Raw genomic sequence first — 17183 nt, 5'->3', positions numbered from 1 at the left:
CCAATAGTGTAAGTAATCTAGAGATGATATACAGTGTACAGGATGCTATGCACAAGTTATGTATAAACCCATTGCCATTTTATATAAGGGGCTTGAGAATTGCATACTTTTTTTTTTTTTGCTGATTGTAGGGCCTGAACTCTGAGCCTGGGCGATGTCCCTCAGCTCTTCAGCTCAAGGCTAGCATTCTACCGCTTGAGCCACAGCGCCACTTCTGGCTTTTTCTGCTTAGATGGTGCTGAGGAATAGAATCCAGGGCCTCATGCATGCAAGGCAAGCACTCTACCGCTGAGCCACCTTCCCAGCCCCGAGAATTGCATACTTTTGTCTCTTTGAGAGGTCTGGAACCAATTTCTTGTGGATGCTGAGGAATGACTTGATTCCCACCATTATTGTACATTGTACCTATGTAATTGCCTCTATTGATAGGTAAGTAACTTGAGGGTCAGGCAAAGCAGGGAAAGGAATGAACTAAGGAGTAGGCTCAGCACTACAACTCCTGTTCTCTGCTGCCATCTAGTGTGCATTTAGTTAAACAACAACAACAGCAAAAACCCAATTATTTTTAGCTGTGCCCTGATGACTTAAACCGGTATATAATTCTAGCTATTTGGGAGGCTGAGATCTGAGGATTAAGTTTTGAAGCCAGCCCAGGCAGAAAAGTCTGTGAGGTTCTTTTTATTTTTAAAAATTTTATTATAAAGATGAGGTATAGAAGAGTTACAGTTACATAAGGAAGGTAATGAGTACATTTCTTTTTGAACAGTGTTACTCCCCTCCCTGTTTTCTCCTGCTTTCCTTCCCCCACCTCCAGATTCTTTTCTTCAATTAATCAGAAAAAACAACAAAAACAAAAAAATGAAAGTGGAGGTGCTAGGCTTGAGGGGAAAAAGCCTGTGAAAGCTCAAGGCCCTGAGTTCAAGCCCCATATCTGGCAAACAAACAGAAACAATAAACTTAAAATAGATAACTTATTCTCTTTGAAGCATTGTTGTCCCTGATGGTTATCTTTCTTTCCAGTTTGGATTAAGACCTGTCTTGGAGTCCTACATCCCTGTCCCTCTACATTGCCTGGCTTCACTGTTTCCTCTGTATGGGTTTCTAACTCCAGGGTTTGTAAATGCTGGCTGGTGTGGGTGATGGGATGGCAGTGAGGGAGGCAAGGCCATTTCCTTTGTAGCATGTTGTACTTGAAATGTCTTAGAGGAAATGTCTTAGAGGACTGTAAGTTTCAAGGTATCAGATACATATCCACTTGAGTTGCTTTTTTTTTTCTGTTCCTAGAGCTTGAACTGGGGGGGAGGGGGGGGGGAAGAGGGGAGTGTTGGGGGAGTGGGAAGGTGTTCATCTCTGAGCTTTTTGGTGAAGGCTAGCACTCTACCAACCTGAGCTAGCTCTACTTCTCCACTTTTTTAAAGTGTCTATGTGTGATTAATTGGAGATAAAAGTCTCATAGACTTCAGGCTCTGCAGTTGCAGTTTCTAGGTATAAGTCTCAACCCTGCCATCTACTCACTGAATAATAGACCCTACTTTTCTTTATTTGTATCTGAAAAGGATGACAACATCCAAAATGCAAGCAGATTAGCAGTGCCTGGCTTGGGAAAGCACTCAGTATATTTTAGGCAGTATTATTGGGGGCTGGGAGAGAAGAAACAAAGACAACATAATTTCAAGGGATCACTCAATTTTGTAATTTTTTTTTTTTTGGTTGGTCGTGGGGCCTGAACTCTGGGCCTAGGCGCTGTCCCTCAGCTCTTCAGCTCAAAGCTAGCACTTTACTACTTGAGCCACAGCACCACTTCCAGCTTTTTCTGCTTATGTGGTGCTGAGGAATAGAACCCAGGGCCTCATGCATGCAAGACAAGCGCTCTACCACTGAGCCACCTCCCAGCCCCTCGATTTTGTAAATTTTTAAAATTGTTATTATAAAGGTGATATACAGAGGGTTGCAGTTACATAAGTCAGGTCATGAGTACATTTCTTTTTGGATAATATCACCCCTTCCCTCGCTCTTTCAGCTTTTCCCTTGCATCTCCACAACTACACAACCACAAGTTGTATAGTTCATTTTCAACATAGTATCCAGTGAATATCACTGCTGCATTTGTTCCCCCTTTGTCCCTCCATTTCTGTGCCCCCACTTACCCTTCCAAAGACAAATAAATAAATGAACAAATGAAAGAAAGAAGAAAAAACAGCTTTGAAGGAAAAAAAAACTCGTTTCCATTTCTGAGTTTATTTTGATAAGTATATTTTATATGATCAGCTGTACATAGAATCATTCAATTTTTTTTTTTTTTTTGCAGTAGTCTTCAAACTTTTTTTTTTGGGTCCGGTCATGGGGCCTGAACTCTGGGCCTGGGTGCTGTCCCTCAGCTCTTCAGCTCAAGGCTAGTGCTCTATCACTTGAGCCACAGCGCCACTTCTGGCTTTTTTTTTTTTTTCTGCTTATGTGGTGCTGAGGAATCGAACCCAGGGCCTCATGCATGCAAGGCAAGTGCTCTACCACTGAGCCACTTTCCCAGCCCCACAAACTTTTTTTTTTTAATTGTGAAAATACCATACAGAGGGGTTACAGTTACATGGGCAAGGTAATGAGTACATAAAAATATGGAACACTTCACGAATTTGCATGTCATCTTTGCGCAGGGGCCACGCTAATCTTCTCTGTATATGTGCTGCCGAAGCACGCACTCTTTCTTTCTTTATTTTGCCAGTCCTAGGGCTTGAACTCGGCCGGGTGCTGTCCCTGAGCTGCTGCTTTGTGCTCTAGGCTAGTGCTCTACCATTTGAGCCACAGCCCTACTTCTGGACTTTTCTGATTAGTTTACTGAAGATAATAGTTTCACACATGTTGCTGCCCAGGTTGACTTCGAACAATGATCCTTAGATCTCAGCCGCCTGAGTAGCTAGGACTACAGGTGTGAGCCATTGGTGCTTGGCTGATCACTCAATTTTTTGTTAGTTTTTTTTTTTTTTTTTTTTTTTGGATCCGGTCGTGGGGCCTGAATTCTGGGCCTGGGCCCTGTCCCTCAGCTCTTCAGCTCAAGGCTAGTGCTAGCCACAGCACCACTTCCAGCTTTTTTCTTTTTGCTTATGTGGTGCTGAGGAATCGAACCCAGGGCCTCAAGCATGCAAGGCAAGCACTCTTCCGCTGAGCCACCTTCCCAGCCCCTGATCACTCAATTTTTAAGAGAACATAAAAGCCATATATGTGCTGGGAATGTGGCTTAGTGATAGAATGCTTGCCTAGCATGCATAAAGTCCTGGGTTTGATTCCTCAATATCACATAAACAGAAAAGGCTGGAAGTGGTGCTGTGACTCAAGTGATAGAGTACTATCCTTGAGCAAAAGACGCACAGGGACAGTGCCCAGGCCCTGAGTTCAAGCCCCAGGACTGGCAAAAAGAAACAAGAGACAAACAGAAAACATATACACCCACAAAAGTCATGTTCCATTTAATCATTTTATTTGTTTATAAAAAGCATGCATGCATGAGGCCCTGGGTTCGATTCTTCAGCACTACATAAGCAAAAAGAAAAAAGCCGGAAATGGCACTGTGGCTCAAGTGGTAGAGCGCTAGCCTTGAGCTGAAGAGCTGAGGGAGGGACAGTGCCCAAGCCCTGAGTTCAGGCCCCACGACCAGACCGCCCCCCCCCCAAAAAAAAACATGCATATAACAGTTCAACCAAGCCGGGTGCCGGTGGCTCATTCCTATAATCCTAGCTACTGAGGAGGCTGAAATCTGAGGATCGCGGTCCAAAGCCAGCCCAGGCAGGAAAGTCGTGAGACTCTTGTCTCCAATAAACCACCAGAAAACCGGAAGTGGTACAGTGGCTGAAGCGGTAGAGCGCTAGTCTTGAGCTGAAGAGCTGAGGGACAGCGCCTAGGCCCAGAGTTCAAGCCCTATGACCGACACACAAAAAACAAACAAACAAACAAAAAAAAAACCAGTTCAACCATTATCAAAGGGGTTAAATGAAGAGTAAAGTAATTCCTTTCATCTCCCTCAGGACTACTATTTCTTCTTTTGGTGATGGTGGTATTGAACCCAGGGGCTCAGGCATGTTGGGCAGACATTGTAATGCTGAGCCAAATCCCCAGCTCTCCATAGGATCAATTAAGCCATATTGAATTTCCATATCTGACCATATCTGAGCCACTATGCCATATGCCTTTTGGTGAAGCTTGCAGAAATTGGAAGGAGACTTCCATAGACCTGTTATGAATGCCTAGTGCTGGCAGGCAAGAAGGCTGCTAAGAAGGCTCCATGGAGAAGGCACAAGTGGGTGTGTCTACTAATGGGACTGAGGACTCTGACTGATGGCCCCTAGACAGCAGCCAGTAAAGGGTGCCCCGAACTACAAGAAGTCCCATGCCTGTAATCCTAGCTACTCAGGAGGCTGAGATCTGAGGATTGTGGTTCAAAGCCAGCCCGGGCAGGAGAGACCGTGAGACTCTTATCTCCAATAAACCACTAGAAAACCGGAAGTGGTGCTGTGGCTCAAGCGGTAGAGCGCCCGCCTTGAACTGAAGAGTGCCCGGACAGCGCCCAAGCCCAGAGTTCAAGCCCCACGACTGGCAAAAAAAAAAAAAAAAGAAGACAAAGGATCTTGTTGATATCAGCCACTTCCTCTGGTGCCTACTGCTGGTCAAAGAAAACTCTAGTCTCCCTGGAAACTCAGGAGTACCACCAGAGGTGGGGTGGAGTAGGGGGAGGGTGTGTGTTGGAGGGAGGTGAGAGTGTTCCTGCACTGCCTTTAGTCCCAATCGGACTTATTTGTTAACTCATGTTTGTTTTACTTTTTTTTTTTTTTCCTTGGTTGTGGGGCTTAAACTCTGTCCTGGGCGCTGTCCCTGCGCTCTTCAGCTCAAGGCTAGCACTCTTCCACTTGAGTCACAGCACCACTTCCAGTTTTCTGGTGGTTTATTGGAGATAAGAGTGTCATGGACTTTCCTGCCTGGGCTGGCTTTGAACGGAGATCTTCAGATCTCAGCCTCCTGAGTGGACTACAGGCGTGAGCCACCAGTGCCTGGCTAAGTTTCACTTCTTAATGAAGGAACTGACAAGAAGACAAAAGAGGAGCATGGATTTATACTGTCAACAAGAAAAGGAGTGTTGAAATACCACTGCTAATTTAGATAGGAGACTGCTAAGCTTTCCAGAACAACAAAACCAAAATATATTTGTGGTTAAGTCTGTGGAGCAATAAAGCTCTCATTTTAATAATTCGTACTCTTTTACTTCCACATCTTTGTTAGCTGTAGATTATTTATCAAATATTCTGTGACTACACATGCATTCCCTGGGAGAGTAAACAACTTGTGGTGTGTGTGTGTGTGTGTGTGTGTGTGTGTCCAGAAACTGAGAAGTGAACTCAGAGACTTTGTGGCCTCCTTTAGCTTTTTTGCTTCAAGCTGGTACTCTACCACTTGAACTACAGCTCCACTTCCAACTTTTTGCTGGTTAATTGGAGATAAGAGACTCAGATTTATCTGCTTGGGCCGGCTTGGAACTGTGATCCTCATACTCAGCCTCCTAGGTAGCTAGGATTACAAGTGGCAACCAATTCTCTACTATTTTTTTCTTTCTCTCTCTTCTCTTTTGCTTCTGCCTCCTTTCCTCTTTCTCCTCTTCCTCCTCCCTCCTCCTCTCCCTCCCATGAAGACCTACTTGTTCTTAGAGGGTATGGCTAGTTTGAGGGCTAGTTGTAGTTTGGGGTACCCTTTGCTGCCTGCTGTCCAGGAGCCTAGCTCCTCAGTCCCATTAGTAGACACACCCATTTGTGCCTTCTCCAAGGAGACTTCCTCCTGGAAAGTGAGAAGCCTTTGTTGCTAAGAAGAAGCCTTCTCAGGGCTGGGAAGGTGGCTCAGTGGTAGAGCGCTTGCCTTGCATGCCTGAGGCCCTGGGTTCAATTCCTCAGCACCACATAAGCAAAAAGAAAAAAGCCGGAAGTGGCGCTGTGGCTCAAGTGGTAGAGTGCTAGCCTTGAGCTGAAGAGCTGAGGGACAGCGCCTAGGCCTAGAGTTCAGGCCCCACAACTGGACCAAAAAAAAAAAAAAAGAAGACGCCTTCTCAATTTTTGGGGAAGGGGGTAAGGAGGGTGGGTGCTGTTACTGGAGTTTGACCTCAGGGACAGGCCACTGTCTCTTGGACAGTTCACTCAAGGCTAGCACTCTACCACTTGAGCCACAACTCCACTTCCAGATTTTGTTTTTGTTTGTTTGTTTGTTTTGGTGGTTATTGGCAAGAAGAGTCTCTCAGATTTTTCTGCCTGGGTTGACTTTGAACCATAATCTTCAGATCTCATTTTCCTGAGTAGCTAGGATTACAACAGGCATGGGCTACCAATGCCCAACCTGAGAATCTTACTCTATAGAGCCTTACTCCACAGAATAGAGAGAACTGAGCCTGAACTGAGCCTGAAAGGTAGCTTTGAGCAAACTGAAGTTAGGCTATTCTAACTTATTCCTATTTGTTTATTTCTCTGTCATCCTCAAAAGGTATCTTTTGCATCTAGCAAATAGTTCTAGGACTTCCTGCTTGCCAAACTCAGCCCTTAGGGATGCACATACCAGAGAATCTCAAATCGCAGTTCAGAAATGATTTGAGAGAGAAGAGACGGACCCAGCCCTTTATACTATCTCCTCCCTTCCCTCTGTTTGTTTGAATTGGGAGGGAGCCAATCAGATGCACTGGATCAGGGCGTCCCTGTCCAAGGGGACAGCAGGCTATTTATTCTTTCATGAGAAAAGCTCTGGGAGGAGGGAAGGGCTTACAAACAGGGGTGGAGTGGAAAGGAAGATAGCCACTCACACCCCAGAAGAATATAGTTGATGTGGGTCTCTGTTACTGGGTGTGGCCCAAGTGAAAAACCTAGGACTTATCAAACTGGGCCTCAGAGAGGAACAGGGGAACAACTGGGAAAAAGCAGAAGCTTCTCAGATTTGACTTAAAAATGGTATTTGGTACAAGTCACCTTTTTCCTATGTCCTTCATTCAGTGAAAGATGCAATCCAGTATGTTCTGAGCACCTGCCCATGCCTCATTCAGAAGGTATATAATTCTAAAACTCAGAGCTACTGATGTGGAGCATAGAAAAAGGCTAAGAAGCAATTTAAAGTGCTAAACATTTTTTTTTTGTCGGTTATGGGTCTTGAACTCTGGGCCTGGGCACTGTCCCTCAGCTCTTCAGCTCAAGGCTAGCACTCTACCACTAGAGCTACAGTGCCACTTCTGGATTTTTCTGCTTATGTGGTGCTGAGGAATTGAACCCGGACCGCATGCATGTGAGGCAAACACTCTACCACTGACAGTAAACAAAAATTTGGGATTATTCTGAATTGTTAAGAATGTTCTATGTCTTTTTTTTTTTATTTTAATTTAATTTTATTTGTGAACATACTGTACAGAGGAGTTACAGTTACATGGGCAGGATAATGTGTACATTTCTTACCAAGCATTGCAGCCTCCTCCTTTGTTTACCCTTCACATCCCTTCCCAGCCTCCCCCCTCCCCTGTTCTATGTCTTGATGGAGGTAGTCTGTATACTTGGTGTGTACACAGGCAAAAATTCATTGAGCTAGCCAATGCTGGTCACATTTATAATCCTAGCTACATATAGTTGTTGTTTTTTTTTTTAGTCGGTCGTGGGGCTTGAACTCTGGGCCTGGGCGTTGTCCCTCAGCTCTTCAACTGAAGGTGAGCGCTCTACCACTTGAGCTACAGCGCCACTTCCGTAATCCTAGCTACTAAAGAGGCTGAGATCTGAGGATGGTGGTTCAACGCCAACCAGGACAAGAAGGTCCATGAGACTCTTATATCCAATTAATCACCCAAAAACTGGAAGTGGTGCTGTGACTCAGTGGTAGAACACTAGCTTTGAGCAAAAAGCTCAGGGATAGTGCCCAAACCACGAGTTAAAGCCCCATGATTGACCAAAAAAAAAAAATTCATTGAGTTATGCACTTGAGTCAATACTACCAAGAAAGACTTTAGAGAAAGTTTCTTCACAATGGAGTGAGTCATCTATATCTGCTGAAGGAAGAGGTAGGAAACTAGAGAGCAAATAAGATTACCTCTCTTTGGAAAACCTTGCAAAGTACCTCCATCCTCAGAAATCTCCACGATCCTTCCTTGAGGACAGAAAAATCCTACTCCCTGTGCAATTTCCATCTTTCCTATAACAATACTAGCCATTCCCTTTGCCCTCCGTGAAACCAGGCCATTCTCTTGTCCTCACACAAACTCTCTTTAGAATCTTGTAGTTCTGGGTATGGAGGGAGACTCCATTTCAATCTTCCTACCATATGGTTTTTCCCTTCCCTCCCATTTTCTTTCCCTTAGTTGTCAATTCTTGCCCTGAGACCACCCCCCATCTTTTTTCCGGTGGTTTGTGCCAGCCTGTCCTGCATCCCACATCCCCAGCTGTTGACATTTCATTGCCATTACCCACGGGATAAAGAAAGGGGCCCTGTTATTCAACAATAGGAGAAAAGATAGAGACAATGGGAAATTGTGCTTCCTCTGGGGAGGAGACAGAGAAGGAAAGGACAGACAGACAGGCAGACAGAGGGGATAGATAGAAGGGGTCAGGTTCCTTGAAGCAGCTGGAAGTTCTGACGTCCACCTTGAGAGCCTCTTCCCAAAGGCAATGAGCACCCAGGCATTGGAGGCCAGAGGTGAGGACCTTATTGGGGTGTAAGAAAGGCATGGGTGCCACTTAGATGAGGGCCCACATGGAAATGTAAAGGCAGTTGGAGTTTGGCAGCTGTGGATCTTTAAGCCACATTCATATAGTTCATTCCATCCTTATCACCAACAAGCTCATACTGACCAATCAATCCACTCCCTTCCCATCTAAGAGAATCTAGAAGCAACAGACACCTGCTTCCCGCTCTCTTCTAGGGGATCATTCCTGGGGCCACCTTCCTTACTCCATTTCCTTCATGGTTCCCCTCACATGCCAGCATCTTCTCCTGATCCCAAGACACCGAACTCTACACATAAAAATCACAGGGCTGGACATGGGTCACAATCTAGCTTAGTGGATTGATCGTGGGAGGGGGGGGGGGCGGGAGGGAACAGATCTTGGCACTTAGCTACATCACTGGGCACAGGAAAGAAGCCTTTCCTCAGAGCTATAAAAGGAGCAATCACATTGATCAAGTGCTCAAGACTCAGGACTTTAAGGTGCTTATAACTCCCAGGAATCCAGACAACACCTTTACCAGGAACCTCTTCCTTAAGGAGGACAGAAAGCTGCTAAGTATTGCTCCCTTCATCTCTGGAAAGAGACCAGCTTTTAAAAGGTAGGTGATGGAATTTCTGACTACTGTGTTATTTTCTGCAAGGGTTCTAAAGATGGGATGTGTGCACCTGTTTTGAAATAATGATTTAAATCAGTCATTGAGTTTCAGCCTGTCAGATCTGGGCTCAAAACTCAGTAGACTCTTTCTTTCTTTCTTTCTTTCCTTCTTCCTCCTTCCCTCCTTCCCTCCCTCCCTCCTTCCCTTCTTTCCTTCCTTCCTTCCTTCCTTCCTTCCTTCCTTCCTTCCTTCCTTCCTTCCTTCCTTCCTTCCTTCCTTCCTTCCTTTTCTATTAGTTGTGTGGCTAAGATAGATGGCTAGGAAGAAGAAATGTAATAAATTTAATGCTGGGCACCAAGGGCTCATGACTGTAATCCTAGCTACTTGGGAGGTTGAGATCTGAGGATCAAGGCTTGAAGGCAGGCCAAGATTGGGGCTTAGTGACAGAGTGCTTGCCAGGCATGCATGAAGCCCTGGGTTTGATTCCTCAGTGCCACATAAACAGAAAAAGCTGGAAATGGCACTGTGGCTCAAGAGGTAGAGTGCTAGCCTTGTGCAAAAGAAGATCAGGGACAGTGCCCAGGCCCTGAGTTCAAGCTCCATGACTGGCTAAATAAATAAAATAAATAAAGGTTCTAATGGGCTGGGAAGGTGGCTCAGTGGTAGAGTGCATACTTGAGGCACTGGATTCGATTCTCCAGCACCACATAAGCAGAAAAAAACAGAAGTTGCGCTGTGGCTCAAATGGTAGAATGCTAGCCTTGAGCTGAAGAGCTGAGGTACAGCGCCCAGGCCCAGAGTTCAAGTCCCATGACAAAAAAAAAAAAAAAAAGGTTCTAAGGCAGCCCAGACTGACAAACTAAAAAGAGATTGACATCCCCAATTAACCAGCAAAATATTGTAAAGTGGAGCTCAAGTGGAGTGCTACCTTGAGAGGAAAAAGCTAAGCAAGAGCTTGAGGCTCTGAGTTCTAGCCTCACTACAGACACACAAAAAAGAGTGCTTAGAACAGTGTCTGGTACATTCAGCTTCAACCATGTTCATGCTTGCTGTCATTGTGGTTGGTTCCTGACTCAATCTCAGTCCCATGATCACTTTTTTTTTTCTCGGTCAGTAATGGGGCCTGAACTCTGGGGCCTGGGCACTGTCAGCTCTTCAGCTCAAAGCTGGCGCATTACCACTTGAGCCACAGCACCACTTCTGGCTTTATCTGCTTATGTGGTGCTGGGGAATCGAACTGAAGGCCTCATGCATGCAAGGCAAGCACTGTACCACTGAGCCACCTTTCCAACCCCCTCCCCATGATCATTTTTATTTATCAAGTTTTCCAATAAAGAAGGATTTCTCACTTATGACATCTCCCAGGCACTTTCCCTTTAACTACTGGAAAATTCTTTGTTACTTAGCTTCTGTTTCTCATATAGGAAGCTGGTCTTTAGCCCTCATTTGCAAGATGGAACTCAGCTCTTTAGATTTTTGTCTACTCTATTAGAGAAGTTCCTCTCTCAATGCCCTTTGTCTTCTTCCCATAATTCTTTAGTGTGAGTTCCTTCATAAAGATGAACACATTCCTATTGTGTGCCAGAAACTGTGCTAGATGTAGAGATAACACAGTCATAGCACTCGATATGCATTGTCTTAAGTATTTTACATATATATAAAGTAGTTAGTTTATTTAAATCTTGCAGCTACTCTTTGTGGGTGACATGCCCTTATACACATTTTACTGATGAGGAGAGGAATGTTAAGTAACTTGTTCAAATTCATGCAACTTGTATGTGGAAGGATGGGATTTGAAAAATAAATGTCTTAAGGAATTCTCACTCCAATTTTTTAAAGTCATGGTGATAATATAATAAGATAGGGGAGGGAATCTGCTATCAAAATAGATTATTGCACTTGAAACAGTTTGTGTGTGTGTGTGTGTGTGTGTGTGTGTGTGTGTACTGGTGCTTTATTTAACTCAGGGTGTGTGTCCCTGAACTTCTTTACTCAAGGCTAGCACTCTATCACTTGAGCCACAGCTCCACTTCTAGCTTTTTTGATAGTTAGTTGAAGATAAGAGTTTCACAGAAGCTGGGTGCTGGTGGCTCACGCCTGTAATCCTAGCTACTCAGGAGGCTGAGATCTGAGGATCACAGTTCAAAGCCAGCCCAGGCAGAAAAGTCAATGAGACTCTTTTTTGGGTCCGGTTGTGGGATCTGAACTCTGGGCCTGGGCGCCGTCCCTCAGCTCTTCAGCTCAAGGCTAGCGCTCTACCACTTGAGCCACAGCACCACTTCGGCTTTTTTCTTTTTTTGCTTATGTGGTGCTGAGGAATCAAACCCAAGGCCTCCTGCATGCAAGGCAAGTGCTCTACCACTGAGCCACCTTCCCAGCCCCTCAATGAGACTCTTATCTCCTTAACCACCAGAAAACTTGAAGTGGCGCTGTGGCTCAAGAGGTAAAGGGCTGGGCTGGGCTGGGAAGTAGCTCAGTGGTAGAGCACTTGCCTTGCATGCCTAAGGCCCTGGGTTCGATTCCTCAGCACCACATAAGCAAAAAGAAAAAAAGCCGGAAGTGGCGCTGTGGCTCAGGTGGTAGAGCGCTAGCCTTGAGCTAAAGAGCTGAGGGATAGTGCCCAGGCCCAGAGTTCAGGCCCCACGACCGGATCCAAAAACAAAACAAAAACAACAACAACAAGAACAAAAAAAGAGGTAAAGGGCTAGCTTTGAGCTAAAGGTGCTGAGGGACAGCACCCAGGCCTAGAGTTCAAACCCCATGACTGACAAAAAAAAAATCTTTAGAATGACCATATTAATTTTCTCAAGCCTATAGGAAGTCTTGAATCATATATCAACATGAAGCCACTCATGAACTAGTGAAGTGAGAAAATAAAGTTAGGTCTTGGATGAGATTATCCCATTGGAATGCACACAGTTGTACAATTTCAATGAGGAAACTCAGTTTTCCACAAGAACAGTCTGACAGCCGGGTGCCAGTGGCTTATGCCTGTAATCCTAGCTACTCAGGAGGCTGAGATCTGAGGATCGTGGTTCAAAGTCAGCTTGAGCAGGAAAGTCAGTTAGACTCTTATCACCAATAAACCACTAGAAAACCAGAAGTGGCACTGTGGTTCAAGTGGTAGAGCACTCACCTTGAGCTGAAGAGCACAAGGACAGCGCCCAAGTCCAGAGTTCAAGCCCCATGACTGACCAACAAAAAAAAAAAAGTTTCACAGACTTTTTTGGGGTGGGAGGCCCCGCAGGGCTGGCTTCAAACCGAGATCTTCAGATCTTAGTCTCCTGAGTAGCTATGATTACAAGTGTGAGCCACCAGCACCGAGTTTGAAATAGTTTCTAAAAATAGCTTTGTGGTTCATACTTTATAATTTCTAGAAAATCGCAATAAATATAATCTACATGTGTCACTTTCAAAATTCAGTTTGCATGTTCATAAAAGAACTTCTAATGGGGGGGGGGGGAAGTCCCCAGTCTGGTCAATAGATCACAGTGCATTACACTGTGGCAAACTGAGGGACAAAGAATGATTTCCCAGAGGTGAGACTGAAGCCTACAGTTGTGAGTTTGACCTTGGACGGACTGGGAGACCTGTCATCAGTCTTCTCCCTATGGAGCTCAGTGCAGAGGGTGAGGTGGTGAGGGGCAGCATGGGACTGCTTCCTGTGTGGCAGGAGAGACTGGATCAGTGTGCTTTGAAAGCTGTGGTTAGGAGGCTGGCAGTGAGGAGCTACTGTTTCTGGCTTGGGGATGGAGAAAGGGTGTTGGGGAACACTCAGACAGAAAATGACCATCCTGATGGCAGTCTTGGGAGGTAACATCTGGAGTGAGTGGGCAGTAGGAAGAGGAGCTGGGGGCTGAGGAAATGTAAGTGCAGAAGAGGAGTGGGGCCACAGGGTGGCTGAAGTTATTCATTCTTCCTCTTCACACCATTACCTTCTGTTGTTACCAGCCCTTTGGTGCTAAATTGGACAGATCTTGCTAGAAATCCCCAAAAGGTGTTCATCCTCAACTTGCCCTTTCCTTGTCCCTCCTATTCGCTTGATTTTAAAGAATGCCCACTCTTTGTGCCCTGCAGACTGCTGGCTGACTCTGCATTATGCCAGGCCAGCTCACCCTACCTGCGCTCTGCTGCTTCCTTCTCCCTTGGGCTTTAACCATCTTCCACACAGCCCTGGGAACCCCAGGTAAGAGCCTAACCTGATTCAGAACCTGGAGCATACTAGTGAAGAAGCTCCAACAGTGGGAACTGCTGTTGATGGTATACAGAGGAGAGGCAGTACTGAGTGGGAGGGAGAGATGGGGAGCCAAGAGAGGAAGTAGGGGTGTGGCTCAAGTGGTAAAGTGCCAGCTTTGAGCCAAAAAGCCAAGTGTGAGCACAAGGCCTTGAGTTCAAGCCCCAGTATTGGTACAAAAAAAACAAAAAAAACAAAAAAAACCCAAAAACCAGCTAGTGGAGATGTGGTTCAAGTAGTGGAGGGCTGGCCTTGAGCAAAAGAAGCTCAGAATCAGCGCCCAGGCTCTGAGTTCAACCAGGACTAGCACCAACAAGAAGAGAGAGAGAGAGAGAGAGAGAGAGAGAGAGAGAGAGAGAGAGAGAGAGAGAGAGAGCGAGAGAGAGAGCGCTAGCGCAGCCAGGGGAACGCGTATGGGTGGGCAGTGAGGATCTGGGGGTTCCTGCCACTGTGGCCCCTCTGCTCAGCACCCCACCCGGACCCCCACTACCTCCTGTCCCCCATCCACGAGGTCATTCACTCTCGTCGTGGGGCCACGGCCACGCTGCCCTGCGTCCTGGGCGCCTCACCTCCCAGCTACAAGGTGCGCTGGAGCAAAGTGGAGCCCGGGGAGCTCCGGGAAACGCTGATCCTCATCACCAACGGCCTGCACGCCCGCGGCTATGGGCCTCTGGGAGACCGCGCCAGGATGCGCAGGGGGCATCGGCTGGATGCCTCCCTGGTGATCGCCGGCGTGCGCCTGGAAGATGAGGGCCGCTACCGCTGCGAGCTCATCAACGGCATCGAGGACGAGAGCGTGGCGCTGAGCCTGCGCCTGGAGGGTGAGGCCCCCCCGCGCCCGTCCGCCGCTCTCCCCGGCCGGTTCCTTCTCCCCGGCCCGGCTCCGTCCCCCCTGCCCTGCTCCTTTCCCCGCCCAGCGCCGCGGCCACGGGGCCCCCGCCCAGCCCGCTCCGGTTCCCAAGCTCTCCGCCGCCCCGCAGGCGTGGTGTTCCCCTACCAGCCCAGCCGGGGCCGGTATCGCTTCAACTACTTCGAGGCGAAACAAGCGTGCGAGGAGCAGGACGGACGCCTGGCCACCTACGGCCAGCTGTACCAGGGTGAGCGGCCCAGCCCCGCGCCGGGCAGCCCCAGGGTCCCCAACCCGAGCGCCGCGGGGAAGCTCAGGGCTGGGTCCTCAGCCGCCGCTTCCCCCGCCGGCCTCCTCCGGCTCCCGCAGCGTGGACCGACGGACTGGATTGGTGCAACGCGGGCTGGCTGCTGGACGGCTCCGTGCGCTACCCGGTGCTCACGGCGCGCGCGCCGTGCGGCGGCCGGGGGCGGCCCGGCATCCGCAGCTACGGGCCCCGAGACCGCAAGCGGGACCGCTACGACGCCTTCTGTTTCACCTCGGCGCTGGCTGGTGAGCCACCTGCAGCCCCTGCCAATACCTGCGCCGGCGGCCGGGTCTTAAACAGGGGGGAGGAGGAAGGGGAGGTCTGGGAGGAGGCCAGAGATCAGAGGCGGGTCTCCAGTCCCCCCCCCCCCCGCCCGACACCGCCGCTTTTTTGAGGGGTAGGAGTCGGTTCTGAGGCTTGAACTTGGGGCCTGAGGGCCTGAGCTCTTTTGCTCAAGGCTAAAACTCTAGCGCTTTGAGCCACAGTGTCACTTCTGGTTTCTGGTGGTTAAGTGGAAATTAGAGGCTCAAGTACCTTCCAGGCCCGGGCTGATTTTTGAACCGCGATTCTGATTTCAGCCTCCTGAATAGCTAGGATTATATGCATGCATAAGCCATCAGCGCCTGGCTTTCTTGTTTTCTTTTTCTTTTGGTCCGCGATCGGGACTCGAACTCAGTACCTGATACTTTCGCTCCATTGGTTGGCGCTTTACCAACTGAGCCACGCCTCCAATTCCTGGCACCTCCCTTTCGATCAGCCCACCCATCCAAACATCACCCCACTTCCCAAACCCACGTGCACACCCCATCGCCTCTATTCCACGCCACCTCCCCAGGCTCGGCCCAGTGCCCCGCGATCCCTGCTCCCCGCTCCTCCCGCCGCCGCTGCTCCGTAGTCCTGACTCCTGGCCCCCGCCGCGGCCCTCTCTGGTCTCGGCTCTCGGTGACGCGCTCGGGTCCTTAGGCCACGTGTTCTTCGTGCCGGGGCCGCTGACGCTTCCTGAAGCCCACGAGGCGTGCCGGCGGCGGGGAGCCGCGGTGGCCAAGGTCGGGCACCTCTACGCCGCCTGGAAGTTCTCCGGCCTAGACCAGTGCGACGGAGGGTGGCTGGCGGACGGCAGCGTGCGCTTCCCCATCACCACGCCTCGGCCGCGCTGCGGGGGCCTCCCGGATCCGGGGGTGCGCAGCTTCGGCTTCCCCCAGCCCCAGCAGGCGGCCTACGGGACCTACTGCTACGCCGAGAAGTAGTGGCGAGACACACCGTGGGATTGGGGGGTTGTCTCTCGCCGGAAGAGGGGTGGGCACCCCAGACCGGTCTTCCCAGCGGCGGGCGCCTGGGCCCGGCAGGCCCAGCTGGGGCCGGGGAGCGGCGCCCTCCGGACCTGTGGGGCTTCCAGGAGCATTGACTGACCTCTGTGGACACCAATAAAATAACGAGGGACCTTCTGCGTCGGCTGGTCTGCTGTGGTGGGGGTGGTCTCGGGTGGGACCGAGGGTCCAGGGTTGAAAAGGCCGGTGCTGTACCGAGCCGCGCCCCCAGCCCCGCCGGCTGGGCTTGAGGAGGGGCGTGTGTGAGGCGAGGCCCCGGCCCCACGGTGCTGGCAGGCTTTGCTGCCTCTGTAGGGTGAGTCAGCGGAATCGGAGTGGGTTGTGTTGCGGGGGGTGGGGGGGAGGGAGAGGGAGGGGGAGAAAGAGAAAGTGGGGGCCTGTTCGCGCCCCCGCGCGGGAGAACCCGGGTTGTCGTTGCGCCAGGCGCCACGCCGGGGCGCCCCAGCCCTTCTATGATTGTTGTAGTTCCCACGTGCCAGGTATGCGCCAGAGCTACCCTCCCTGCCTACCACGCGGGCCCTGCGGAACACCGGACAGGTCTAAACGCATTGGGGGGGTGGGAGGGTGGGGGTGCGGGAGGGATCGGTCGTGAGGCTTTTGCTGTCCCTGCGCTCTTCAGCTCTAGGCGAGCTGTCTACCACCGCGCCACTTCCCGTTTATGGTTTATTGGGGATCAGAGTCTCACGGACTTTTCTGCCTGGGCTGGCTTTGAACCGTGATCCTCAGATCTCAGCCTCCTGTGTAGCTAGGATGACAGGCGGGAGCCACCTGCGCCCGGCTTAAACACATTTTAAAAGACATTTGTGCCGGGCACCAGGAGCTCACACCTGTAATCCTGGTTACCCAGGAACCCCCCATCTGAGGATCGGGGTTCAAAGCCACTCAGGCCAGGAAATTCCCTGAGACCCTATCTTCAACAAATTACCAAAAAACCTAGAAATGGACATATGCTTCGAGTGGTTAGAGCGCTAGCCTTGAGTAAAAGAAGCTCAGGGACAGTGCTGGAGTCCTGAGTTCAGGCCTGAGGACTGGGTGTGTGTGGGGGGGGAATTTGCTAAGTAAGAGCTTAAAGCCCTGAGTCCAACCCTCAATACCCTCCCAGAAAGAAACCAAACAAACAAACAAAACATGTAACACTGGGCATGTAGATTATTC

General features: G+C 49.3%; 1 protein-coding gene and 1 pseudogene across 1 annotated transcript; one reads left to right on the top strand and one right to left on the bottom strand.

The window, feature by feature from the left end:
- Positions 1 to 2606: 2606 nt before the first annotated feature.
- Positions 2607 to 2692, bottom strand: LOC122109767 (annotated as a pseudogene).
- A 10674-nt stretch (positions 2693 to 13366) lies between these two features.
- Hapln2 (hyaluronan and proteoglycan link protein 2) lies at positions 13367 to 16111 on the top strand. The gene is made up of 5 exons (XM_042682141.1): positions 13367 to 13498; positions 14014 to 14367; positions 14527 to 14643; positions 14763 to 14945; positions 15664 to 16111. Exons 1-5 carry the CDS (start codon positions 13411 to 13413, stop codon positions 15945 to 15947), a joined length of 1026 nt encoding a protein of 341 aa, XP_042538075.1. The 5' UTR covers positions 13367 to 13410; the 3' UTR covers positions 15948 to 16111.
- Positions 16112 to 17183: the final 1072 nt, after the last annotated feature.

Source organism: Dipodomys spectabilis, unplaced genomic scaffold, assembly GCF_019054845.1.
Source record: "Dipodomys spectabilis isolate Male_0828 unplaced genomic scaffold, ASM1905484v1 ptg000069l, whole genome shotgun sequence".
Classification (NCBI taxonomy): domain Eukaryota; kingdom Metazoa; phylum Chordata; class Mammalia; order Rodentia; family Heteromyidae; genus Dipodomys; species Dipodomys spectabilis.
The sequence above is the reverse complement of the archived record's forward strand: the minus strand, read 5'-3'. Positions and strand labels throughout refer to the sequence as shown.